General features: G+C 35.0%; 4 protein-coding genes across 14 annotated transcripts; 3 read left to right on the top strand and 1 right to left on the bottom strand.

Annotated features, from left to right (window-relative positions):
* Nucleotides 1–128: 128 nt before the first annotated feature.
* LOC114761352 (aldehyde oxidase GLOX1-like) lies at nt 129–1848 on the top strand. Its single transcript, XM_028950701.1, has 3 exons — nt 129–320; nt 410–570; nt 672–1848. The coding sequence occupies exons 1-3, from the start codon at nt 129–131 to the stop codon at nt 1846–1848; spliced, it is 1530 nt and encodes a 509-aa protein (XP_028806534.1).
* A 2749-nt stretch (nt 1849–4597) lies between these two features.
* On the top strand, nt 4598–5853 carry LOC114761369 (probable xyloglucan endotransglucosylase/hydrolase protein 26). The gene is made up of 4 exons (XM_028950722.1): nt 4598–4781; nt 4895–4995; nt 5149–5342; nt 5445–5853. The coding sequence occupies exons 1-4, from the start codon at nt 4598–4600 to the stop codon at nt 5851–5853; spliced, it is 888 nt and encodes a 295-aa protein (XP_028806555.1).
* A 5201-nt stretch (nt 5854–11054) lies between these two features.
* On the top strand, nt 11055–18029 carry LOC114761367 (casein kinase 1-like protein 3). 11 transcript variants are annotated; one of them, XR_003742140.1, is made up of 19 exons: nt 11055–11288; nt 11412–11452; nt 11685–11754; nt 11894–12042; nt 12388–12483; nt 12597–12667; nt 12856–12917; nt 13035–13098; nt 13216–13300; nt 13404–13530; nt 13989–14071; nt 14208–14265; nt 14460–14560; nt 14694–14879; nt 14975–15133; nt 16204–16324; nt 16419–16485; nt 17295–17437; nt 17536–18029. XR_003742140.1 is itself a non-coding variant. In XM_028950721.1 (15 exons), the coding sequence occupies exons 1-14, from the start codon at nt 11213–11215 to the stop codon at nt 14862–14864; spliced, it is 1266 nt and encodes a 421-aa protein (XP_028806554.1). In that variant the 5' UTR covers nt 11056–11212; the 3' UTR covers nt 14865–14879; nt 14975–15416. The 11 variants fall into 11 exon arrangements, 1 of the variants encoding a protein (XP_028806554.1); XR_003742135.1 differs by having other exon boundaries at nt 11056–11288; nt 14448–14560; nt 16234–16324; XR_003742136.1 differs by having other exon boundaries at nt 11056–11288; nt 14448–14560; nt 16419–16461.
* A 1881-nt stretch (nt 18030–19910) lies between these two features.
* On the bottom strand, nt 19911–24916 carry LOC114761383 (probable RNA methyltransferase At5g51130). Its single transcript, XM_028950740.1, has 9 exons — nt 24671–24916; nt 23812–23926; nt 22791–22838; nt 22041–22308; nt 21537–21624; nt 21288–21353; nt 20908–20976; nt 20341–20447; nt 19911–20219 (listed from the first exon to the last, which is right to left on the bottom strand). Exons 1-8 carry the CDS (start codon nt 24842–24844, stop codon nt 20358–20360), a joined length of 918 nt encoding a protein of 305 aa, XP_028806573.1. The 5' UTR covers nt 24845–24916; the 3' UTR covers nt 19911–20219; nt 20341–20357.
* Between the last annotated feature and the right edge of the window lie 2437 nt (nt 24917–27353).

Raw genomic sequence — 27353 nt, 5'->3', positions numbered from 1 at the left:
ACAAACCCACTGATCCTTTGTCTGATGGAAAAGATTCGAACCAGGACGACGTGCCTGCGAAACCTGATTTTGAGACAGCTTCTTTAGGGACGTGGGAATTGTTGAATGTAGACACTGGGGTGTCGGCCATGCACGTGCAGCTAACGCCCAATAACAAGATCATCCTTTATGATACCATCATTTTCCGCATTTCCAGGATCAGAGCACGACCAGGCGAATGTATTACGTATCTTGATCGCGAAAATGTAACGAAGGAGGATTGTTGGGCTCACGTCGTCGAATATGATATTGAAACTAACCAAGTTCTCAGGCCCATCAAGGTTTGCGTCTCCGTAATAATCCTTATAATTACATGAATTCGCATGCTCATTTTAAGTATGAACATGTGTGTGTATATATATACATACAGATAGAGACAGATCCGTGGTGTTCATCAGGAGGGCTTGCCAATGATGGTACCCTCGTCAGTACTGGTGGCTTTTTGAGCGGAACTAGATCTTTGAGATTCCTTTCTGGCTGCCCAGATTGTCAGTGGAGAGACTACCCTAATACATTCAGAGAAGATAGATGGTATATCCACTCCCTTATTCTTCTTCATTATTTCTTGTATCTGTGTTCATATATAGAATAATGCAGATTCAAGAAGGAATTAAGCATATTTCTGGTGATAGGTATGCGACTCAAGCAAAGCTTGCAGATGGAGGGTTCATCTTGGTTGGAGGACGCAGAGCTTTCAGCTACGAGTACATTCCACTAGAAGGCCAAAGAAGCGACAACCTTCACTTCTTTGCGTTCCTCTACGAGACCTCCGATCTGGAAGAGAATAATCTCTACCCATTCGTCCACCTTTCCGTCGATGGCAACGTCTTCATCTTCTCCAACAATCGCTCACTCCTTCTAAATCCTAAGAACAACAAGATTGTTCGCACCTATCCCGTCCTCCCCGGCGGCTCCCGCAACTACCCCGCCTCCGGCATGTCCGCCCTCCTTCCCATCAAGCTCGATGCCGACGGCAAAGCCGACACCGCCGAGGTCATGGTCTGCGGTGGCAATACCCCGGACGCCTTCCACATCGCGGAGACGCTCAAGCAATACCTCCCAGCTCTCCAAGACTGCAACAGAATGGTCATCACAGATCGTGTCCCCGCGTGGGATTCTGAAATGATGCCTTCAAGAAGAACCATGGGTGACCTCTTGAATCTACCCAACGGACAGCTCTTGTTCATCAACGGTGCTCAGAATGGCACATCGGCATGGTGGGACGCCGAGGTTCCCAATTTCACGCCGGTGCTTTACAGGCCCGACAAGCCTAAGGGTGAGAGATTTAAGGTTTTGGCCGCCACCTCCATCGCCAGAATGTATCACTCAACTTCCGCTGTGCTTCCTAATGGCAAAATCTGGGTGAGTGGAAGCAACACTCACGACACTTACAGGGACGTTGATAAATACCCAACCGAGACCAGAGTGGAGAACTTCTCCCCTCCTTATCTCGATCCGGCTCTCGATGGGTTCCGGCCGGTGATCGACGAGAGAACGTCGGACAAGCTGTTGAGGTACAAGCAAACCTTTGAGACTAGGTTCACGGTGAACGATCGAACCGCGACTTTCACGAAGAGTGATATCAAGGTGATGATGTATGCGCCGCCTTTCACAACTCATGGGTACTCTATGAATCAGAGACAAGTGGTGCTGCCGCCGGCGACTCTCACCTCCGAACTCGGAGGGATATACAAGATAGCCTCCATGGCTCCGGCGTCGGGTGAGATTACTCCGCCGGGGTACTACTTACTGTGTGTTGTGCACGGTGGGGTGCCTAGCAAGGGAATATGGGTGCAAATCGGGAGCTGAGAACAAAGTTTAATTACTTTGGTGACATACCTTCTTCTTATTGTTGTTCTAATTAAGGTAGGGCTCAATTCTGTTCTAGATAAATATTATTGTTTCTGTGACTTTGACCATTCAGGAATTACGACGTACAAGTGCCTTCTCAGAATATCATGAAGTATAAAGCCTTTTTTTATTGCCAACACGAATGAATTACGTATCAATTACTATGATGAGAATGTTTTACTCTGAGACTCTCGACTAAAGTACTAGTTTAATTTTTTATTATACCCACTCACTTTGTAGATAATTTCAGGGGAAGGACATTAGTGTTTTTTTTTTAAAAAAATTTATATGGAAAATGCATGCATAATGTACATAGTGTGTTCATTTATACCAATATTTAATTTTTTTTATATAATCATCTTATATATACTACTTTCGAAACTTTAAGCTCATTTAAGGGAAACGAGTGCCTTCCATTCATCTAATAACAGTTGGTTCGAAATTTTTAATTTAAATATATAGTTTTCATAATATTATGCTAATTCCAGTTTTTAAAATAAAAGCTAGTTGAAAATAATTTGAGTAAATCAAAAAAATTAGTTAAGTTAGTTATTTATAATAAATATATGTCATCTTTTATAAAATACTCTTACTAATAATGTATATTAGCTAGAACTACTATTTGATGAAACTTTTAATAGTATATAGAACTACTATCATAACTACTTTAAAAAAAAAGATAAATATGAAGGATAAAATCGATTAGAATATTATATTTAGGATCAAATTGAATTTCAAACTAACTTCTATGTATTAAGGACCGTAGGTAGTATGGCATATACATATTTCACCCCTCACACAGCAAAACATCTATATATATGAATGCACAATCCCGTGTGTGTGTGACATGTAATGACTTGTAATGATGCAACCGAAATGTTTGAAAAGGAATCTTCATTTACATTTTTTTTAACCGTGGTTTAAGACTCCGCTTTTTTTCGTACCAACGTAATCAGATACTATGTGTGTAACGAAAGTTTCTTTTACCACAGCTTCTAAACGTGGAATCATTTGTCTCCTCAACATCATATGGAAGAAAAGAAATCTGGCTTTGCATGACGGTAAATGTTATCCTCCATTAGTTACAATCAAAGCGGTTTTCAGTCTTCATTCTTTCTCAGCCTCAGCTTTCATGGAGCCAATTCGAGATAATAGCAGAAGTTGTCTTGTGGACCCTCTTCTTGGCATCATCTGCCATCGTGCATGGTTTGCCCTTGAAGGGTTTTTTTTTTTTTGGTTGAAGAATCATTCTGGAGTAGTTGGCAACTCTTTTATTGGTCAATATTTCAAAGCCTCTTCATTTTGGATCCATAATTCTGACCTCCTTGAAGTAACATCAAGAACATCATTAACAGTCACTTGTGTTGACAAAAACTTCATCCATGTCCCAGTGAATCCTCCCACCTCGACCAGCATAATGCGGCAGGACTGTTCTCCCTAACTGCATGGCCTTTAGTAGCTATTATGCTAAAGTCTCCCCCCCCCGCAGTTTTTTTTCCAGCATTTTATTTCCAAGCTAAGTTTTTGTAATATGCAAAACTCTAGTTTATTTAATATTATCATGGGAGGTAGTACAATAATTGTGATGCCAAAATTTGAGTAGTTTTTTATCTATAACAGTTGAGGCACATAAATATTAACATATATCAATTAATATAAATTTTTTGTGAAACTGTCTCGTTTATTAGTTATTATTTATCCTTTTTTTTGGTTTCATGCAATATACAACTTATTTCTCAGGGAAAACGTGTTAAAGTGATGGATAAATATTGATAAATGAAAATTTCGGCATGTTCATTGCCTTTTCTCTACCTCGATCCTTCATTCTCATTCTGAATTGAATATCATAGAGTCCCACTTTATATGAATGAAAATAAAATCTGAATGCCATGCGCTCACGCGACTTTTACACGCGCGCGCATGTTCTCCAAAATTCTAATTCCCTTACGTCATCACTTTCGTATTTATTTCTCAAAGTGCTGCATAGCACCGTTACAATAGTCGTTTGCACGACATTAATTCCGCGTTCCAGCTACCTCATTTCCATTTGAATATATATTTTGCAACACTTGTTATTAGTATTTACTTATGTTATATATACTCCAGGTCCTAATTAAATAAATATATATATGAGATTATTCATTTTGCCTCTCTTATTTAGTATTTTTTTTTCCCAATGTTGTCCTCATTAATTTCATAATTTTTCTCATCTTCTTTGTCCCTCACATTTAGTATCTTAATTAAAAGAGGGGTGTTTTAGAGAAAAGGGACAACACAATGTAATTACTCTTAATAATGGCAAATAACAGATTCAGCCAATTTTCTATATCTCCACTTGAATTACCCCTCATTGATTAGGTTTTATATTTAGGGGTGGAGGGAGTAATATGATAATAAATGATTGTTTTCTTAAAAGGAAAGCGGAGAAAGATAAATGAATCAAATTTCAAAACTAAGTAGTGGGTATCACAACCAGGAGCCTAACTCATTTATGATTCCTGCCATTAATTCCATAGGCTCCTCTTCATTCAGAAACAATCAATGTCCCAATGTCAAATCCTATGAAGAGGTCAATGCATACGGAAATCCAATAATCTTATACGAAATTATTATCAGGCCCCTTGTATGCTTGTAACCTACTTATATATATGAAGTTGCTCACAACCCAATCCATAGCATTCAAGTTTGTTGTATAATCCACAGAAATATGGCAAAATTCAATGAAATATTTTTAGCTTCGTTCATATTTGCAGTTGCGCTATTATTCAACTTATTGTTGGCTCCAGTGGACGCCAAGTTCTCCAAGAGCATGTACATCACCTGGGGTCTTCAACACACAGCGATTCAGGGCAACGGTGAAGATCTTCAGCTTGTTCTGGATCAAACTTCAGGTCCAAAAGAGATATAGCACAAAAAATAATCAGTTCTCAGCTTATTATATAAGTACTAGCTAGTGTGATTCAACAAGAATATACATATTTCTGGTATTTCCTTCTGCTTTCAGGATCTGCTGCTCAAACAAAGAAAGCATTTTTATTTGGAAGCATTGAAATGCTGATCAAGCTGATACCTGGTAACTCCGCTGGAACAGTTACAGCCTATTATGTAAGTTCACTTAGACCCAAAAGGTGTCATTATATATATTTATACATGATTTCTCTTGTATCTTTATGGATCGATCTTACCCGTATATATATGTGTGTGTGTGTGTGTGAAGTGTTAATCTGATACATATATAACTATCCAAAACGTGTGTAGCTATCCTCCACGGGAAGCCAGCATGACGAGATAGATTTTGAGTTCTTAGGCAACGTTTCAGGACAACCATACATTGTCCACACCAACCTATACACACAAGGAATAGGCAACAGGGAGCAACAATTTTACCTCTGGTTCGATCCAACGGCTGACTTTCATAATTACACCATTCATTGGAATCCCAAAGAAATTGTGTAAGTCAACTTTTGTTCCTAGAATCCTAAACAAAGAAACATAAACATAAACATGCCTTGATAACTGCAAGTTTTATGAGTGTTACATATATATTATCTCAGATGGTACGTTGATGGGCTTCCACTTCGAGTTTTCCGAAACTACGAAAAAGAAGGCATTGCTTATCCAAACAAGCAAGGAATGAAGGTCTATACCAGTCTGTGGAATGCAGATGACTGGGCAACTAGAGGTGGGCTTGTTAAGACTGACTGGAGTGATGCTCCGTTCATTGCCAGACTTAGCCATTTTAGGGCAAGGGCTTGCAGGTGGAATGGACCAGTGAGCATTAGTCAGTGTGCAGCCAATGTCCCTGCGAACTGGTGGACGAATCCTATTTACAGCAGGCTGAGTTATGGCCAGATGGGTCAGCTGAGTTGGGTCAGAAAGAACCACATGATTTATGACTACTGCGCAGATTTCAAAAGATTTAATGGACAAATGGCTCCTGAGTGCTTTAAAAATCAGTTCTAAGTACATGTGGGAAATTGCTCTCAAGTTTCCTTCTTCACCTGCTTTTGGGTCTGTTTCAATCCTGGGTGCTTTCATTCCTGTTCACTAGGAGCTAGCGTAATAAATTAAAAGAGCATTTCTGTTATTCATTGATTATTTATTTATGTGTCTTTATGAAGAAGCGTTTCTTACTCCTAAGTTCTTACAAGCTTATCATTATGAGGCAACTCGTGGGTGTGATATTGTGTGCATTAATAGCAAGACATTGCTGAATAAGAGATAGAGTGAACTTCTGCAATTAAAAATGGTCCGGTATGTTCTTCCAAGATGCTGTCAAGTTTCTCTCGTTTTCATGAATCCAGATCCAGTGAAAAACTGCGTATATCTGAAAAACAGCGACCAGGTCAACCTCGATCTTCTTCAACTCGTTCTATGCAAAATTGATTGGTTGGATAAAGTAGACATGAGCAACTCAAATAATTAAATTTAACGGATCAGATTAAAATCCGACTCGTCATCTTATCAATTAGAATAAACCTGTCGTTTACATCTGATTTCCAAAAAGCATTGCTTCGCATGAGTTTCCAGCCAGACGTACGAGCATCCCCGGATACTCAACGGGCTAACTAGCGCCCAGCTATTAATTAAAGCCCCTGTTGAAATCACCTATATGCGTGTTTTGTATTACCGAGATAAAATTCCTTTATATACTTATTTTGTATTCTGTAAATTATAATTAAAAAACTGGTTATAAATATTTTTAAACAGGTCCTAACACAAAAAGTGGACACTAAGGTCTGAATTAAATGTCTTTTTATTTTTTTTCTATGTGTATATACATCCACCACTAATTAGCTCAGATATTTATAAACTTCTCCCCAACATGACAAATGAATCATATGTAGTTTGCTGATAATACATGTAAAATGCAATTTGTTATAGGTTTTATGATATACTACCTCCGATCCCAATTATAAGAACCAGTTGACTAATCTGAAAAGATTAATGAAGTAAATTGAGTTAGTTATTTGTCCTAAATAAGTGTTGTCTTTCTTAAAATATCCTTGCTAATCAAGTATATTGACTAGAACTATCATTGTCAGAAGGGCTACTTTGAAAAAATATATCTAAATATGAGAGACAAAGTGGATTGGAGTCTTATATTTAAAAAAAAAAAAGTCAAACAGGGTCTTATATTAAAGACCGGAGGTAGTATCTATTAATTTATTAATTGAATGGAAATTTGTTTGTGCAATACAAAGGATAACTAACAGCTTAATATTAACATTCAAGATTTTAGATGAATTAAAAATTTAATTTTAAAATAGACCAAAAAAAGGTAGAAAGACAACAACGAGTGCAATAATAACGAGGGGCATAAAACTCGAGACAATTAAATAGACAGGAACATAACGATAGCCAATATTAGTGGTATATACACTTCAAATATTCTCACATTATCGGAAAATTAAAGAAGACGGGAAAACAAAATTGAAACGAGAAATGGTCGACGAAAAAAAAGTGGTCGTAAATAAACCATACATCGTGATCTATGCATTGAAGTGCGTAGCTCCGTGGATGTTGATTTTCCGTAGTTTTCAAAGAAGAAATGTTACAGTAATTATCGCGGTCTATTCTATAATTACAATTATTTGTTTTCAAAATTTGTTGTCTATCCTCAACTTGTCTCAAAGGACGATTTTAAAAAAATTACTTGAATCCACGTTCTTATCTTTAATATCCTTATTATTCTATGTTAAATTTTTTTATTTAAATATTCTCCATTGATCAAATTAAATTAAGTTAATAGATTATTTTGATAAGAACGTGAAAATTGAAATTGAAATACAAAATAAAATTTTTACTTTTAAAAAATTATTCATATAAAAAATAAAAAAGTTTACATAGTTTTAAAAATTTTGAATAAGTTTTTTTCCTACATATACGCTTCTTTTTATCACAGATAATATTATTCCAGGCACTGTTACATGTTAAATATAAGTATCTCTTTTAGTTGATATTTAAATTTTAGTTTGTCATGTTATAAGGACCAGCCTCGTTCTCCTGCTATATCCATCCCTTATTGGTTTTGAGCAATTTATACAATGTGTGTGCATTCTAATTTCTAAATTTGCCATGGTCCACTTACAGAAGAACTTAGATCATTAGATGTCCCCCTCGTCAAATACTGAGAAGAACTATATAGAAGTTTACACGCGCGCGCACAAACACAGCCCAAAACATGAGTAGGTAGAGGCATAGCACGATGGGCTCGTGAATTATTAGCGGAGAGGCAGTTGGGTGGGGCGCGCGATCGAGTGTGACGTTTGCAACTTGCAAGCATATGAAGCAGGTATCGGTCGTTATTAGACAACGATGTTGTCTTCCCCCGAGATGTTTACTTACCTGACGTTGGACTTTGCTCCTTTCGGGAATATGATCAGATTATTATAACACGGTTAAAACAAATTAATAACATTTGTTCTTATCAAGACTTGTTTAAAATTCTATTAATGAGTCACACTCGTGCTGTGACTGGAATAATTCCCTTTCTTCCATATAAGGTGAGAGCTAATAACGTTACTGTTTCTAAATGGAATTGTGTGAGGCAATGTGCCATCCTCGCATATCAATAATGATATGTTAAAAATCACATCATTCATAAAATCATTAATGATTTTATGTTATATTGCAACAACAACAAGTCTTGTCTTACCAGGTGGAGTTAGCTATATAGATCATATGACGTCATTGTACTCTATCAACAATTAAATTCTTAAATATGTTGTCAACCAAAAAGTCTCATTCAATAATGACCCTATTGAATGTTCTCTTCAATCTTCTTTTGCCCTTATTTATAGTGTGTGTGTTTTTTTTTTGTTGTTCACTCAATTCACTGGAGCTTTGCTCCGATTACATCTGGATCTGACCCGCTTTGCGCACTTAGCTGTGGTGGGTGAGTCTCTCAACGAGGATTTCTGCATACACTGAGGCTCGAACTCGAAACTTCGCTTAAATGGTACCAAACTGCTTACCAGTTGGACCAACCCCCGTTGGTTATTTACAGTGTGTTTTGATTGACGGTAAAAAAAAGTAAATTTTTTCCAATAGATTGGTGTACTGTGCCTTTGATTGGTTTTTGTAAAAAAATTAGCTTGACAAAATCTTGTTTGGATAAAGAATCAAAACAAAGAAAACAAAGAAGTGGAGATGAAAAAGCCAGAAGCCAAAAGTAAGAAGCAACTACAAGTTGCTTTCGACTTTTAGTCCAGAAGTCCATTGTAAATCTATCTGCCTAGCAGTCAATCCAAACATACATTTAAGCTTGAGCTATTTTTTCATGGCGTGGAAGTCAGTTTGAGATGAATAACTTGATCCCGAACACACCCTTAAATGGCTTCTTATCGTGTGACTTATCATGCGCCTCCTGTGCCATTCTATTTTATAATTTATGCAAGCCATGGGATAAATAAGAAGCATGTGAAAATAACTAGACATTTTTTAATCCTATCTTTTTTTGATAGAGATGAAATATTTTCATAATAAAAAAAAATCCTGTTAAATTAAATCAATTGAAGACGTGAAGTTATATTATTTGTAAGTGATAAGTTGATTGATTTCATCCACATCTAGCGATGGCTTTGATGTTTTTTTTTTTTTTTTGACCAAGGCTTTGATGTTATCTTCTCCACCCACTCCGACGCACAAACAATACATTAGAAAAGCACAAGTAAGAATGTAGGTGTAGAAAGTAACATTAGACGCATATGTTGGTAAAATGAAAAGACTTTTCCAAATGATTTTAAAAGTAGAAAGTTATTTGGGTATTTTTTTTCCCTTCATGAAATTATCTGTATGAGGAGTTAATATGAGTTGCTTTTCAACAACTACAGATTTTTGAATAGCTTTCGTCCACTTTTTTTTTTTTTTTTGCAAATAATAAAAGCTGGTTCGAAGTAGTACTTTCCAAACAATTTTTAATTTGTTAAACTGGTTTTTTTTTTAAAAAAATCCAAATACAAATTTTGTTATAACAATTAACAAACTAATTTTTGATGAATAAACCTTTGATAAAACTGAAAAGCAAAAATATACTCCGAGAATGGATTGATTATAATTTAGAAGCTCTGTCGGGATGGGCCTCACCATACCAAGCATGAGGTGCAGGCACTATTTTTTGTTTTTTTTGGCTGCAAAGGCAGAGTTTAATAGTAGTAACTCAGCACTGTAAAAATTGGATTTTTTTAATTAAGTACAGTTTATTAATCATTATATTGTATCAAACAATGTTGAAGAAGTCGTTATAATTAGAGCACTTCACTCTTAATAACATTAGAGTATAATTTAGGGTTGATAGTCCTCAATTGAAACCTGGTTGAGAAAGTATCAATCAATTAAGAAATCCAAATCTCTTTCACTTAGTTGATGGATAAAATCACCCATATAATATATAATATAAGAGTTAAAGTGTAAATTTGTTTTTAAAAATTTTCTCAAAAGTACTCCTCGATCTTTCGGTTTTTAATATAAGATCCATTTAATTAATTTGATTAGATTAAGAAAGTTAGGTAAGTTAATTAATTATAAGAAAAATGACACATTGTTCCTAAAACACCATAATCATATTTCTTAATACCCCATCTCCCTCTTCTACTTGATTGTGATTGAGAGAGTATTCATAGGGGTAATTTAGAGAAAACTGATAAATATGAGAAATTAGTCTTGTATTTAAGACCAAAACCAACTTAAGAATTGTGTCCTATATTAAGAACCGGAAGAGTATTAGATACTAATTTTTTTTTGAGTGTAAATTTACCATAAAAATTTAAAATTATCCTAATTTTGCCTCTCACTATTAAAAAATTAACATTGATCAGTAAAATAGGAGCATTATCATTAATATCTTTAATAGTAAGAGATAAAACTGCTATAATATTGAATTTTCAGTATAAATTTGTATATTAGAAACCTTTTAAATATTGTTCTTGAATAAAAAATTTTAAGGATAAATTTGCAGAATAACCCTGCATTTATAATATGATGTAGTTATGCAGGCGAGTGGGGGAAGAGATTAAGTGATTAACCCATGCGATGGGGCCTGGAATTTACAAATGTGTCCCTCTGCGTTATCCGCAAGACCGCAAGTTCCCGTGATGTCAGATGTGAACTAAGTCAAACGACAAAATTGCCCTTGCCTCTCCCGTCCGTGTCATCGTGCACTTCGGAATCTATCTCTGTGGCTTTGGTCTCTCTTCTTCCAAAGACAGAGATCCTCTCGTAATCTCGTATACCCTTTTTAGATTCAGATCGAACAGTTTTAGAACCCTAGCTTCTCTTTTATGCGCTGCTAGTTTCTTCATCCCTCCTCTCAACATTCGTCATGGAACGGATTGTAGGCGGCAAGTATAAGCTTGGCCGCAAGATCGGAAGCGGATCCTTCGGTGAAATTTATCTTGGTCATATTTCTCTCTCTTCTGCTCTGGACTTGTGAACGATTGCTTTTTTTATTTTAAACCCCTTTGCGTCACTGCAAACCTATTGATCTTCGTCAATTTCTTGTTTTCCTTTTGTTCTTGCAGCTACGCATATTGATACTTTCGAGATCGTCGCCGTCAAGATCGTAAGTCTCTTTCTTTTGCTTTAGTCGACGCCTGTGTTATCTGCTTGTATAGCTCTATAAATATTACAGGATCTCGGTGAATTGTTCTAGCAGGTTTCGGTATTTTATTTTGTCTGAATTCGCATGCAAATTAGTATGTTGTTTGGCTTGTTGGTATCACCTTTAACCAATCATTGGTGGCAATATAAATCGTTGAGTTCGTCCTTGACTATTTTCTTCTTGGATGTCGCAGGAGAATAGTAAAACAAAGCATCCGCAGTTGCTTTACGAGGCAAAACTGTACAATATTCTTCAAGGAGGAAGTATGTGCTAAGCAGTGCTAAACTTTTAGTCTCTTTATCTGGGTTTGGTCCTTTTTAGTGAGTACTTATTCACACAAAAGTTCTGACGTGGTGAATTATTAAATTCTGGATGCTTGTGTCTTTGATACTTGTCATGCAGGTGGCATTCCAAGCATAAAATGGTCTGGCGTTGATGGGGAGGAGAATGTGCTTGTTCTTGATTTGCTGGGACCGAGTCTTGAGGATCTGTTTGTGTATTGCGGAAGAAAGTTTTCATTGAAGACAGTCTTAATGCTGGCTGATCAAATGGTAAGCTGGCATGCTTTATTGTCTAGGGATGGATGCTCACACGCTTATTCATCATAGCACGTGCACGTAATTGTTCTGATTAATGGTCAGTGCACTTGTGTCTCTGAGTTTGACGTTGGTTGAAATATTCGGCTTTCTTTATGGATTTTCTTTTGGGTCAGTTTAATACAACTTTCCCTCCTCCCGAAAGCAAAATTTTCTCCGTCTTTCTCTAATAATGGTCCGGCAAATTGCCCCTGGTTCGTTGCATAGAATTAGGAAAAATTTAATAAGCGTCATCATTTTTTTCCACCATAACTGTACTTTTGATATTTTGATGATAACTATTGCTTTTTCTTTTTTCAGATCACTAGAATAGAATATGTGCACTCTAAGGGGTTCTTACATAGGGATGTAAAACCTGATAACTTTCTCATGGGACTTGGCCGGAAGGCTAACCAGGTAATTACCTTGTGATTTCTGTTCTCTCTTAGTCAGATTTGATGGGCCTTTCCTTTGAGTCAAGTTTTTCTGTTTTATGTAGCAATATGTTGCGCTTCTGTTCTATTTGGCAGGTTTACATAATTGATTTTGGTCTTGCGAAAAGGTATCGGGACTCCACCACCAATCGCCACATCCCTTATAGGTATTTAAATTTATTCCATTGATGGATGCTAATTTTTTTTCTCTCTTCTCCTGCCTCACCAGAAGTAAGTTCAAACTGTCTTTGTATATTTTGCTTCATTATTTCCTTTTTCTTCCTGTTTTTTTTCCTCTTGTTCCTCCAGAAAATGATCCTGATTTTTAACTTACTATAATAATTTTGCCTCTCAGGGAGAACAAAAATTTAACAGGGACTGCACGCTATGCAAGTTGCAATACTCATCTTGGGATTGGTAAGTCGGCAAGTTATTGAACCCTCGCATTCCAAAATAATGAAGAGAGAGAGAGAGAGAGAGAGAGAGAGAGAGCGAGTAGAAATCAATTTCCTCATTTGCTTTTAATACTTGCAGAACAAAGCCGACGGGATGACTTGGAGTCACTGGGTTACGTTCTTCTGTACTTCTTGAGAGGAAGGTATGCCATTGCTCTCCAGCTACCTCCGCAAGTCAACCCCCAACCCAAATAATCTGCTATTGAGAGCGTTACAATGAAGCATGATCAGTTTTAAATGGCAAATTTTTTTGTGTTTAGCCTTCCTTGGCAAGGTCTAAAGGCTGCAACAAAGAAGCAGAAGTATGATAAAATATGTGAAAAGAAATTGTCAACTCCCATTGAGGTGAATGGCTTGCTTTCCTCCCTTTCTTTCCTCTTTTTCTCATGTTTTGGTGCTGTCTTGAATTCTTAATGATGACACTTATTTGCATTCTTACTTGCCAAAGGTCCTCTGCAAATCTCATCCTGTAGAGTTTGCTTCATACTTTCACTACTGCCACTCTCTGACTTTTGACCAGCGGCCTGATTATGGATTCTTAAAGCGTGTATTTCGGGAACTATTTACTCGAGAAGGTACTCATTCTGCTTATCATTTGAATTGAATAAAACGATGCAACTTACAGATTTGTGCTTGTATAACATGAGTGGTAGTCTTTGGTTATGGAGAACTATTGTAACCGAACTGCCGTATTTTACGTGCATGTCTTGTTAGGAGATCAAAGGGAAATGAATTAATGACCCTGAAATGGATTTGCCAGAAGATATAGCTTGTAGAATTCACAAAGCTTTCCTCATATGTGTAGAAACTATACGTCTCAACATAAAATTGCAGTCTTTTTATCATGTGTTAATGTATTTGTTCTGCACTAAATTTGATTAGCATTTAATTGTGCCCAATGCATGAAGAAATGCACCAAATCAAGAATTTGGAATGGGCTATTTTTATGCAGCATGCATAACTTCCTTTATTCCCATTTCTGCGCTTCAGGATAATTTTTTTTCCTTTGTTGTCCCATTTTGGTGTATAACAGGTTATGAGTTTGACTATGTATTTGATTGGACCATCTTGAAATATCAGCAGGCACAAAAGAACAAATCTCAGCCACGCATACCTGTAAGAATGCCTTATTGCTGAGCCAATCCTCATTCCCTTTTGTCCATCCTGTCCTAGAGCGGGGTGGAGACATACTGATTGTTTGCATTTCAATATTTCTTTGTCTCTGCGAATACTGAATTTTGTCATATTTCAGCCGGTTACTGGAGCAAGCAACACTCGTGCAATGCCTATGGATGTTGACAACCATCATGGTTAGGCTTAGTTTACTGCTCTTTGTGCATATTGAATTAGTGTAGTCATTCAGTAAATGTTGGAAAAGATGGAGGGGGTTACATTTCACTATTCGTGTCCATTAATACTAAAATGTTTTATGTGTGGAAGCCAATATCATGTTTATTATTATCTAATCGAGCAGCTGTTGATGCTTTTTCAGTTGATGTATCAGATCGCATTAGATCAGGCAATGCTACAAGTTCTGGTGTTAAATTGCAGTTTAAATCACCAATGGGCAAACATTTAAGTTCTGAACATCCTTTTAAGAAGAATGTAAGTCGTCCTGCTAAGAGCAATGACTTCTTTCTTGTTTTGACCAATGCAACACTAAAATCTTAATGTTTGTTGTGAACTATTATGTTAAAAATTTAGCATATGAATGTTTATCAATCATTTTATTTTGTAGATTTTTCGTGAGGAGAATATGCCCTCTACTTCATATTCGCTTTCTGGTATCTCCAAAAGGGACTCCTTGAAGCCCATCATGTCTGCTGAAGCTGCTAATTCTGGACATGAACATGTTGGTAAAATTGGCCCTTCTAGCAGCTGGATTTCATCTCTGCATCGTGGCAAATGAAATAGTGCCGATATGGTATTTCCCTGTTCTTTGGCGTCTTGATTCTTGTGTTGTAATGATTATTATTATCAGTCTTATGCTTGACCAATTATATCATGCTGTATTTGCAGCTGTGAATCTGTTCAAGAAAATTCTCGTGCATATGTCAAGCTGCAAATGTGTGGTGGTTCACTTGCTTCCTTTCCTGTGTATTTAATCGAGAATATCTCAGTGATTTATTAATGGAGACTGTCAAATTTGCTGCCATCTTGTGCTACTTCTTTCCCAAGGTGACTACAAACGATTGGTATAATAAAATACAGACTACCCAGGCTTCGCTCCTGTGCTGTACATAGATGTCAAATGTGGCACACAGCAATCTTGTGTATTCATGTTTCCTTGTAATGATAATGTGTGAAAGCCATTTCCCCCCTTTTGTCACTTGATAAGTTTTGTTGTGCCATGTGATAAGTGGCGATACAGTTTGGTTTGAATTGGTTGACAATATTATGAATTGCAGGTGTATCTTCAGTTTCTTTTATAGACATTTATTTTATTGCGGCTTTATGTTTACATAATCGTGTTGTTATTTTCTGTCTAAAATTAGAAACTCTTTACTGCCCATATATCATGTTATGACGATCAATAATAAAATTCTTAGTGTGGGGGAAGCATAAACTGGGAAGAGTTTCATGTGTATGTTTCTTTGACTGCTTCCTTCCTCATCACATCATTTTCCTCTCACAGTGGTAAGTCACAATTTCTTGTCAGTAACCAGGTCACCACAAATATAGAGGAGCCTATATCAGGTCATCATAACTTTATGAATATCGAAGTTAGTTTTTGGTGGCTCTACTTCACAATTACAAATGATTATGGACTGGTCTCTTGTTGGGCAATGAGCTGGGCTCAATTGTCAGGAACCATATCTCATTTTCTGAAACTTTTCCATTCTTTTAAACTTTGATTTTTTATTTCAAGGAAAGTTCTTCAACAAATTTTATATTTAATTATTGTCAGCGGTAGTTTGAAGGATAAGAGGTTTCTCCTGTAATTTACCTTTGATTTCATGAACTTATTTTGTGTCCACTTTAGCTACTTTAGCGGCTCAGCTGGTTACTCGGGAATCCCGATTATTCCATTTCCTGATTTTAGCGATGTATAGCGGTCAAATAGGATCATTTTCTTCTCAAGACATTTTACTTTTTTTCATCATGTGGGATTAATTCCTGTTTATCTACTTTTATCCATGTGGGGTGGAAAGAAACATTTGTATTCAGCTACAAAGTTTATTTTGTATACTGCAGGAAGTTCCATTTTTTTATTAATGGGAGTCTCTAATTTTCTTTGGTGCGACCAGGATGCTCAAGCAGCACTTCTCTACTTGTAGGTAGCACAAAAATTGGCACTCAGCCAGGTTAACTTGTATTGACATTCTTGGGATTAATGGGTACAATCTGGTTTTGTCAGTCTTGTTCAAGGTTCGGAAATGGTGCTGCATATTTTATGTTCTAGTGATTAAATTGATTGCAAATGAGCTGTTCAATTATCATTTCGTATTTTTCACTTTTGCAGGAGTCTTCTATTCCAACCAATGTTTATGAGGGATGAAGTATGAGTAAGTAGATTCCCCTATCAACAGGTGCCTGCCTCTCTATAGTCTTGCTTCTGATGTATAGATCTGTTTAAACGCCATTGGGGTGGGAATGCATTAAAGATATTACGGTCCTAATATTCCTATCACTTAGCATCTAGCCATGACTGGCTTTTGAATAAACTTACGTGTATTCTATAGTTATTATTGGTCATATACTTGGAGGAAATGGAGAGCTACTTGATGATATCACCTTATTTGAAGAATTATGGACCTAAGTTTACCTGCCATAGCTAGCTTAATCTGTAGTCATATGGATTGGATGGCAGCAAGTTGCTGAAGTTCTAAAATGCTTTCCGGAGAAATGAATTAATCTACTCATCTGTTACGATTTGGTATCCTAATTTTTCAAAGATTTTGATTTGATGCATTGGAGCTGTGCTAAGCTCTTTTTGCCGGTATTGGATTATTCTGACACCTTTGATCAGGGACTATGAAGAGCCGATATGTTTGTTTCAATTAATCATCCAAGGAACAAAATGATTTTGTAGCTCTTAGTGATCTTTTGAATGTTGTGAGAAATATTGATGTTTTAGACTTAAAGAGTATGAAGGATTGGGTTTTCTTCGGTGATAAATTGTGCAGGAGAAAAGAATGACGGATTAATTGATGCTGCATCATTAGGCTGTGGATCTAGTTAGGCTTTGTAACAAATTTTAAAAGAGATGCTTTCTATGTGCGTTTGATGCTGTAGCCAATAGGCCTTTTCACGAATGGAGTTTTTTTGATTGTTTTTTCGACATTTCTGTTAGAAGGCTGCCACTTCATGGACAACCTATGCTCTTTTTTGGTTAAAGGTGCTGGTTCTGGGCTCAAGGGAAAACAATTCTTACGACAGAATACATTTGAAGGCCGGTAACTTTGGTATCCTGAGCTGGATCTGGTTTATCCACGATTTTATCCAATGCCCATTTGGATAGATTACAATTGCAGCTCATAGGTTAGCGACTCGTATATTTTGTGTCTTCTCTTCCATTTTTATGGGTACCAGTTTAGGTAACCATAATTTTTCATTTTTATTTGTATTTCTTATTTCAGCATTTAAATCATGCAGCAGACTGATCAAATGAGACGGAGAGAATTGATTTTCTGATGAAGATAAAAACATGTAGACTGTTGGGAGATGTTTGGTACATGACACGTTTCTTCCTCAGTGTTAACGCTATGTGACCACAGACCAATTCTTTTTTATTTTCTAAATTATTCACAGTCCACCCGGGTGCTGCAGAATATGAATATCTTGGGGTCCAAGCTGTCTCACGTTTCTAAGATTCTGGTGGAAAATATCCTTGACTTGGATCGTCGATGTGGCTGAAGGTTGTCTAGTTGTTGTAATTACAATTTTGAAATGCAAGAATTTCAGAGTTAAATATTTGCTAATATATTTTAGAGGTTTTTGCTCTGTATCCTGGGACTCCAGTCCGTTTGAGTGAAAACAACTATGCCTACCAAACCAACGAATGGTCTTTCGTCCTGGGACAGTATCACTGAATTTATCTCATACGTTGGCGATAAAAGATCTTTTATGGCAACTAGATGCGTGTTCTCCTGGCATATTTATGATTTCTTTCCGGTTGATAATTTGCTAGTCATTTGAATGACGAGAAGTGCTTAAACATTGACTGAATTCAATTTTAGTTGCTCCGGTACATTTTTTTTTTGGGTGATACTTTCCTCCAGTACATTTTTAATGAATTTGACTTGGTTCAATAATACATAGTATTTATTTAAAATTTATAATTAATTAATTTACTGTGATGAACATACCACTGACTTTTTATAAGGGATCTGGAAAATTGTACAAATTTTTCTAATTTAATGTTTTAATTTCTTTTTAACTTTTAATCTTTAACTACATGTGGCAGTTAAATTAGACTTGTATTATGGACTAGAAAAGTACTACTTCTGGTCCTAATTATAAGAGGCGGTTGATTAATATGAAGAGGTTAAGGAAGTAAGTTGAGTTAGTTATTTGTTTTAAATAAGTGTTGTCTTTTCTAAAATATCCTTACTAATCAAGTGTATTGACTAGAATCATTATTATTAGAAGGATTATTTTGGAAAAATGTATAAATATGAGAGACAAAGTGAATTGGGATCTTATATTTAGGATCAAAATAAAAGTTAGACAGAGTTTTGTATTAAAAACCAGAGGTAGTAGTTGAGTTTCTGCAATGAGGCCTACAAATGAAGGTATTGAATACCTTGCATTTATTATGAGAAAGTGCACTATTGAAAATTTTATTGGTGAAAATAATCAGAATTAGAGTATTCATACTCTGTATAAAATTCAAAAAATTAGGGATAAGTTCCTTATGGATAAATTAATTGGTAAATAAATAATTCTTAAGACTTTGTGTATCTCAACTTTTATAGTGTGCAAATTAGACCTCTATGTTCAAATAGTGTTTTTACAAATCATCTTTTTTGTGCAGTTTAACTTCTTTGATGTGCAACTTATTTTTTCTTGTACAATCCATTATTGTAGAAATTATTTGCTAATTAAATTTCTAACGAGAGATTTATCTCCAAATTTCCCCATGCAGTTTGTGGTACCAATGCTCCTTGTAGGTAAAAAGTTATCAAATTCTTTTCGCGGATAAAGCTTTCACCAGAATTTTTTTCCCTCAAATTTTCCTATTTAATATGCATGATTTATGTCGTTGAAAGGCAATTATTTTTTATCCTTAACGAAGGCAACTTTTAATTTTTCTTTTTTGGTGACTATTTTACGTGAAGGACAGAATATTGTCTAATGTCTGCTGTTTATTACTAAAAGATAAAAGTCACTTGTATTTATAAAATTATCGTGTATTAAATAATGCAAACTTGCGAGCTTGACCACGCAAGTCGACGGGGCAAATAATACCAGTTGACTGAGCAAATAAAACTTTTCACGTTATGATCAATTCAAATTTGTGAAAGTTATGTCCTAAATATTAGAACTAATTAAAAATTCAATCTGATTCTAAATATAAAAATTTAATTTATTTTGTTTGGCATATTTATTCATTTGTTTAAAAATAAATCCTACACATATCTAAGTTTTTATTCGCATGATTAATAAGAATTTTTTTAAAAAATAACATCTATTTATTACAAATAATTAATTTAACTAATTTTCTTAATATTCATAAAATAATTATCTAATTCTTACACTAAGATCTTTACCCTGCTTGGTATGAGAGAAATGAAAGAAAAATGAGAAGAGAAAAAATTTTAATGAGCCTAATTTGAAAATTTGAAATCGGATTTCAAAATTTTAATAAATATAAGATAAAAGAGTAATAAAAAATTAATTGAAAGTTTTTAACCTAACTTCAATTTTTTAAAATAAGTCCATTAAAATTTTTCCTTCCCTTCCTTCCATTTCCCTCCTATCAAAAGGACCCTTAAAATCAGCATCATACGAGTTCCATGAATCAAAGCAGCATAGGATATAATCAAATACAGCTGGACGGTCCCATGATGTGCGCAGAATTCGAACCGGAGTGAAACGCATCGAGTAGGCATTGCCGGTTTCGCTTTAAATATCAAATTTGATCAAATATGTACTACCAACTCACTTCACGCCCATTCCAAGCAAGCAATGCGGCAAACATCGCCGTCGTATTCATAGATACTTGTCCCTCTTTCACCCGGGCTAAGTCAACAGACATATACTCGTCGTTAGTTGCTGGTGTTGCATTGACCCTCCACTTTACCAAGACAGAACAAGATATCTGCAAGTAACCCACAAATATAGCCCTCAAAATAGATTTAAGGCCAGAAGAGAAAAACAAACAGACTGAATTACTCGAAGGAGGAAGCATGGTTTCGCATGAAATTCATGAATGTAGATACCTGACTTTCTGTATGGCTCATTTCTTAAACACCAAAATTGGTCTATTGAAACCAGTTTTGGTCCCTGACAATTCTGAAGTGATATCTTCTACGGTTCTGAATCCAACCTACAAACATGTCCAGACACTAAAATTTTAGCAAAATGATAATTGATAGGAGGGGAAAAATAAGATTCCTCTGTGGTTTGCTCTATCCTGGCCTGCCACCTCAAGTGTTGCCCAGATTGCTTCACCATAATAACCCCTCGTGCTTTTGTCCATGTCTAGAAAAAGCCTCTATCGGACACTTTGGATATCAGATCATTGGAAACTCACATAAAATCCAATCATGGTTTGATGGATGGTGTTTTGGACAGATACATGGATAGAAAAATCGACCGGACATCCACCCGTTGTTATTCCTACTTATTGAACCACAGGATGGCAAGGAAAACAGCCCAAACCACATGGAGAAAATAGTAATTTACTCTAATAATTGAGCTACACAAGCTACACAACAAAAGAACTAGTTACATATTAAACCTATTTTAAGAATGAAAAGTACCACGAAGCAACAATTCATACAAACCTTGTCCAATAGTATTTCCTGAAACTGTTCTGGACGAAACATTATATTACGGTAGTTGACAGCAGTAGTCTACATATTGGATGGAAAAAAATAAGGAGTTAGTGATACCTAACCACAAATATAGTTGAGAGCATAGTTAAAAACAATACATGTGCATTAATTATGGAAATAGTAGTTCTATAATCCTTTTCTAGGCTCTAGTGACAGTAAAAACAAGAAAAAACTGAATAGAAGCAAAGAAAGACGAACACAATGATGGGCCTGTAACTAATAAGCCTAGCGTGTATCTGACTTACATGCTGCGAGGTGTGAGCTGGAAGACACACACACAGCTGGAATACAAAACATAGACAAGGACAAGTAAGCAAGCTAATTATTACCTCTGAGACAAGACGATTACTTTCATATGATTTCCATGGCTGAGGTTCCAACACAAGAACACCACCCTGATCACAAGTAAAGATATTTATGTAACTAAAGGATGAGAAAACAACCATAAAGTCACAATACCAAACCTCCCTCTTAATAAATGAGAAGAACAAACAGAAACACAAAAACTTCAATTTCAATTGATTAAATGCAAAAGTGAAAAGCGAAATCATAATTTGACAGGAGGAGATGACACTTACTGGTCGAAGCATTTTCCAAATCTTTGCAAATAATGTGAGCAAGCCATCATCCCCCCAATTGAGCTGTACCCATTTTGTCACACTCATACTGCATTGCAGAAGGAGTAAGTCAACTTACCCATTTTTAGCCACTTCGTAATAAAAGGAAATAAAACAAAGTCTCTTGGTACATAACAAGGGAAGCCCATTTATTATAAAAATACAGGTGCAATGCAATCCAGGAATTAAAAAACAGACAAAATTACAATACTTCGGTAATGCATTAGAATAGCAACTATCTTGTATAAGTTAATAAAGAAGAGAAAAAGAAACCAAAAATAATTGGTGACATTTATGTTTCCATCCATCCTCTATTATTAAAGCAATGGAATTTTGAAAAAGAATTAACATCCTAAAACATGTTAAGAATGACAATTTTATATCCATTACCCAAAGGGAAGTTTTCTCTACCAAAGGAAACTTTGTTTTATCTTGTAATGCACAACAGTAAAAACAGCAACTAACCATATAATTGTGTCATAGCGTTTTTCTGGGGAATGATGACTCTTAACAATATTATCTCTTTGGAATGAAACAACATCAGACAGATTTCTGCCCTCCATAGATGAAGGTTCTTTGGGCTCTTCATAAGATGATGAGACAGTAACACTCTGTTCTAAATTACCATCAGGCTGGTCCTCAACTCTTAGCTTTGAGGCGTTTGCAGGTTTCTTCACAGAAGACTCTAATTTGACTGCTTTTCTCAGATTCCAGTATGCATCCTGAACCAGATCTGGCAGAATGGAAAAGGAAAATATATAAACTAAACATTTTTTGATGCTACTGATCTGAGGGTGCAGACACTGAGAAATTCCAGCTACTTTTTCCTAAATTTATGAATCAAATTAATGTAAACTACTTCATTAAGTTCCTATCAAGCATCCAAACAGGATTTCAGAATTGTCAGTTTATTTTTCACATATGAGTTAGGATAAGTTAAAACTTTTGAGGCTCAAAAGCCACTTGATGAAAAGAGCAATCCAAATCATTCTCATATTCCTGCCGAAATAGCAGGACCATAAGGATGCGTCCCAGAAGCTTGAGTAGGCTAAATGAGTGCAGTGCCACAAATAGATATAAATTATAAAGAATTAGCTTCTGCATTTGATGCATTTTGAATGTTTGTGAGAGCTCTTTAACAAACTCAATCAAAGTTCATTTCAAACTTGAAGCACAGCATTAAGGAACAAACATAAATATTAATAAGAATCTTACTAGAATCAATGTCAATTCCAAGAATGCTCCGGCAGAGAAACTTCTTTGCTGAGGGGTAAAAGGCAGTATTCAGAACAACATCACAATACATCAACAAGAAAGACTTCATTTAAATGTGAGTTTTAACAGCATAAAATTGAAAAAACAATCACATTCCATGCCTCTATTAAAACAAAAGGCAAAAAAATACCATCAGTAAATATTATCCCCACAATTCAATAATTGCAAATCAGATATTTTTTTTCCTTTGCAACTATTATATCCTTGTTCCGACTAAAGATCTAGCAAGTAAAATTTTAAAGTATCAACAGTCCCAATCATCATCGTGGTCATATAAAACTCAAGAAGACAGCAAGCCAATTACAGCAGTGACTGCAAGTAAAAATAAAAAATGTGCCTTGCAAGCCAAAAGATAATCATCATCAAGCAGCAAGCATGTTTTACCTCAATAACGGTTTTAACAAACATATAATAGAACACCAATCTTATCTGTTACTTTTCATGATTAAATTCCTCTGGTGCTCACTGTCATCATGGCATAACAATCAATAACAGAAACAACTCTGCTTTTCATGGCAACAGTGGCATGATCATGTGGTCTAGACGTCAGTTTTAACATTATAATGCACAGATACAATTTTTTAAGGAGTACAGACAAGGGTTAATTGCAGCTTTATTTAAAAACTTGGCATCAACTTAGTCAGTAAAGACATAACATGTGGATAATACAAATAACCCAAGGATACATCCAAATTATTTTTGCTTTGTTGCTTTATAAACAAGCACACACACAAAAAAGTAAAAACATAATAAAATGAATGAAAACTGGTTATAAATCACATTAAAATAAAAGTCCTGCTTGATTTATGTCACCTAGGTGTACTCACTACATCAAACAAGCCCATTCAAGGTAATCAACATCCATAAACTTTGTGGGGAAGGTACAAAAAGACAATAAAGAAAGGACATGAATCTTAATTTGCCCAGTCTCAAGCATTTAAAAAAAGTAGGAACTTTTTACCAATTTGGATGGTAATTCTCCCGTTGTTGCAGCCAATATCAAGACAATCCTTTCCCTCAAACCATTCCTTCCTGAAGACTTTCAATCGAGGATCTTCATCTAGGTCTTGACCTATCTGAAACATCATTAGTTGTATGCATCAAAATCAATCTACTATGAACACAAAAAGAAGCAACCCCTAAAATAGAATGGGCACTCTTATTATCAAGGCATAGCACAAATGTGACTAGAGATAGTATAGTCTAAGACTGTGTGTCACAAGGATGGAAGTGAATGAGCCCACTTCCTTTCTTTACACCCATTCATTTTTTCTCCGTATAGGCAGAAACCTTATGAGTGCGTAACAGAATGAGCCAAAATATGCTCAAGCTGAGGCAAAAATACGTTGATGAAGCACAGATGAACCCAGCAAAATTTAAAAAAAAAAAAAAAAAACACACACACACACACGGAGATATATATGTGTGTGTATATATATATAGTTACAAATTTTGATTGAGTATTTGATGACTTAGAAATACTGAAAAACTCAAATAATATGCATGTAGGCAGCCAATGTCATGCTCTATATATAATTTTTTTAAATTTGATAGTGAAGTATTCACGTGAAAGATCAACGCTTCAAAGACATAACCCATATTCTAAGCAACCAAACAAAACGATAGGAAAAGTTCAAATTGATCCAGTGATGATACTTGAAAATTATTTCGTAGTCATTGTATATAAATGCGAAAATAAATAAGTGGTTGATGATGAACGATGGTGCTGAACCTTGAAACTCTCCAATTTTCCGAAGTTTTCTAGCAAAATAGAACTCGCATGAAGTGCAGGGAAGCGAAGATTAAGGAAAGAAGATTACTCGATAGCCATAGTAATTCCTGTAATTGCCATAAGGAAAGACTTCCTTACGCTTTTTGTTGTTGGTTTTCGCCGGGTTTTGGCTTTGAGTTTCACCTTCGCCCTTCACATTAAGCTTATATTTGACCGGGTTTCGGCTTTGATTTTCATCTTCGCCCTTCGCATTATTTCCCATTAATTCCTTCTTCCTCTTTCCTCCTGGAAGCAACTCTGTATCACTGTATAAGAGCTTGACGAATCGAGACCTGGGAAATAACTCTTTAAGGGTTTCGCGCGTTTTGACGGAAAAGGCTCTAACACGATTTGCCAAGGAATACTTTATTTATTAAATACTCATTCCGTTCTTTATTATAAAAGACAAATAATCAAATTACGTTGATAAAAAAATAATTAAAATTAATTGAGGACAATAAATATATATAAAAAGTATAATATTTTTTCTAACAATGTCCCCATTAATAAGGAGTGAGAGTATGAGAGAGAACAATTAAATTATTAAAAGAAAGAAAAATGAGAGGGAGAGAGAGTATGAGTTGGAGACAAAATAAATAAGGGTAAAATAGGAAATCAATTCAAAAAAATAGAGACAACTTTTAAGTGTCTCTTATATATGAGAACATGCCATAAGCATCAAATGTCTCTTATAACAAAGAACAGAGGGAGTACTTGATATGCAAGACATATTTATAAGTTTATCAGTTTTTTTAAAATTAAACTTATTGATATTTTTTAACAAAAAAAAATGAAGTGAGAAAGAGAAAGAGGAAACTGAGAAAAATGGATAAAATGTTTTAAAAAAAATATCATATCAACTAATTTTATATTAAGAATAAGAGAAGTAGTATTTATTTACCAAAAAAAGTTAATCACTAGGAGTAAGCAATCTTCTTCGGTGTCTAGTTTCGAAATTGCAAGAATTATTAGTCTTGTCATGTAGTATAGATACAGAAACTAGCATGCGAAGCACCGAGAAGAGTATTATTAGATGATCATATACGTAACGTATGGGACAATCCCATTAATTTAAATAGGAGTTTTCTTTGTAACTATTCTTTCGATCCTTAATATAAAACCTATTTAACTAATTTAATTAGATTAAAAAAATTAGATAAGTTAGTTAATTATAAAAAATATAACATGTTTTTCTTAAAACACTATAATTATCTTCCTTAATATCCTCCCTTCTTTTTCTACTTGATTATGATTGAGGGAGTATACATAGGGATAATTTAGGAATAATTGATAAATATGAGAAATACATCTTATATTTAGGACCAAAATCAATTCAACAATTATGTCATATATTAAAGACTGGAGAAGTAACATTTTAGGTTTTGTTTGTGGGTTTTAACTACTACTCTCTCTTGTCATTAATATAAAACATAGTTGATTAATTTGGAGAGATTAAGAAGGTGAGTTATTTATAATAAAAAATAGATGTTCCCGTCACTAAAATATTCTTATTAATTATGTGTTTAAATTACCTATTGATAATAATTTATTAACATATTTAATGAATATAAGAATTATTTGAGGATAAAATACTTTATATTAAAAACAAAATGAATTAGAATTTTATATGTATACGTAGGATCAAATTAAAAATTAAACTAATCCACAGTTAAAATTTTAATGACATGCTTTCGTCTATAAATAACTAAATTGGCGTCTACACAAAGTGAAGGAAAATGTTGAACCAGATAAGGTGATGGTCAAACGTGGTACCATGACTTGTTGACTGAAATAGATGTCGACAAAATTTCACTTCGCATGTTTATCCGACACCAACTTCCAATAGAGCAATACTTTGATCAAGGTTCAGATTCATGTCAAAATTAGAATTCTATTTATTTTTTTTTATTTTCAATTCTTTATTAGTTAAATGAATCTTAATATATTAAATTAAAATAATATAGTAATATTAATAATATATAATGTATAACGTTAATATATATATTAATTCATGGCTTATTAAATATTATTATTAGAATTAATATACTTAAATATCTTGGGTAAAAGAGCAGTTCCTGCTTGCAAAATAAAAAAGATACGTTGATTTTTAAGACCACTAGGAGAGGAGCAAAAAATGGTTACATATATTGCAATATGGAACGGAAAAAGTTGCATAAATCCGCTTTTATAAAGTGACACAAATGAGAGCCATCCGAATTGAGGCTTTGCAAGGAATATGCACTGCTATACATCAATTGGCTGGAACACACCGAGCTTGCAAGAATAAACTACATGCATCTCATATATCCTTTGCATTTTTATGTAGCATAAAATTTCTTCTAACTTTTGGTGTCATTGAATTAATTAGCCAGCATATTACCTAACTATGTTTCTAATCAGAAGGTTCTGGCTGGAGTGAGTCACCATAAAGAAATCCTTCTTTATTATGCCCTCTTACAAACAAAAGCATCGAGTGGTAGCAAGAGAGATAGTTTTCTGCGTCAAATTGGTAAGGCGTAAATAGGGGTGTTCAAATCATCCCGTCCCAATGGGTCCATCTCGGTCTTGATCACTTTGGGACGGGACGGGACGGGACAAAAAAATTTTAGGAACAGGACAAGTCCGAGACAGCATGGGACAGAATGCAAGACGGGGTTGTCCCATCCTAGGGTATATAATTTTTAAAAAATTGCAAATATGACAAGTAAATAAAATACAAAGAATTTTTCTGA

This window comes from Neltuma alba, unplaced genomic scaffold, assembly GCF_004799145.2.
Source record: "Neltuma alba isolate B1F8T4 unplaced genomic scaffold, ASM479914v2 tig00011119_pilon, whole genome shotgun sequence".
In the NCBI taxonomy this organism is placed as follows: Eukaryota; Viridiplantae; Streptophyta; class Magnoliopsida; order Fabales; family Fabaceae; genus Neltuma; species Neltuma alba.
Note: the sequence above shows the minus strand (reverse complement) of the source record. Positions and strands in the feature narration are given on the sequence as shown.

Excerpts from the sequence above, each read along its gene's own strand:
- LOC114761352 (XM_028950701.1), top strand. The coding sequence starts at position 129 with ATGCACGTGCAGCTAACGCCCAATAACAAGATCATCCTTTATGATACC. Across the intron at positions 321-409 it reads AAGTTCTCAGGCCCATCAAG|ATAGAGACAGATCCGTGGTG; the intron begins GTTTGCGTCTCC and ends ATATACATACAG. Across the intron at positions 571-671 it reads ACATTCAGAGAAGATAGATG|GTATGCGACTCAAGCAAAGC; the intron begins GTATATCCACTC and ends TTCTGGTGATAG.
- LOC114761369 (XM_028950722.1), top strand. The coding sequence starts at position 4,598 with ATGGCAAAATTCAATGAAATATTTTTAGCTTCGTTCATATTTGCAGTT. Across the intron at positions 4,996-5,148 it reads GAACAGTTACAGCCTATTAT|CTATCCTCCACGGGAAGCCA; the intron begins GTAAGTTCACTT and ends AAACGTGTGTAG. Across the intron at positions 5,343-5,444 it reads TGGAATCCCAAAGAAATTGT|ATGGTACGTTGATGGGCTTC; the intron begins GTAAGTCAACTT and ends ATATTATCTCAG.
- LOC114761367 (XM_028950721.1), top strand. The coding sequence starts at position 11,213 with ATGGAACGGATTGTAGGCGGCAAGTATAAGCTTGGCCGCAAGATCGGA. Across the intron at positions 11,289-11,411 it reads CTTCGGTGAAATTTATCTTG|CTACGCATATTGATACTTTC; the intron begins GTCATATTTCTC and ends TTGTTCTTGCAG. Across the intron at positions 14,072-14,207 it reads AATCTCAGCCACGCATACCT|CCGGTTACTGGAGCAAGCAA; the intron begins GTAAGAATGCCT and ends GTCATATTTCAG.
- LOC114761383 (XM_028950740.1), bottom strand. The coding sequence starts at position 24,844 with ATGGGAAATAATGCGAAGGGCGAAGATGAAAATCAAAGCCGAAACCCG. Across the intron at positions 23,927-24,670 it reads GGAATTACTATGGCTATCGA|ATAGGTCAAGACCTAGATGA; the intron begins GTAATCTTCTTT and ends ATGATGTTTCAG. Across the intron at positions 21,625-22,040 it reads CGCTATGACACAATTATATG|TATGAGTGTGACAAAATGGG; the intron begins GTTAGTTGCTGT and ends TCTGCAATGCAG.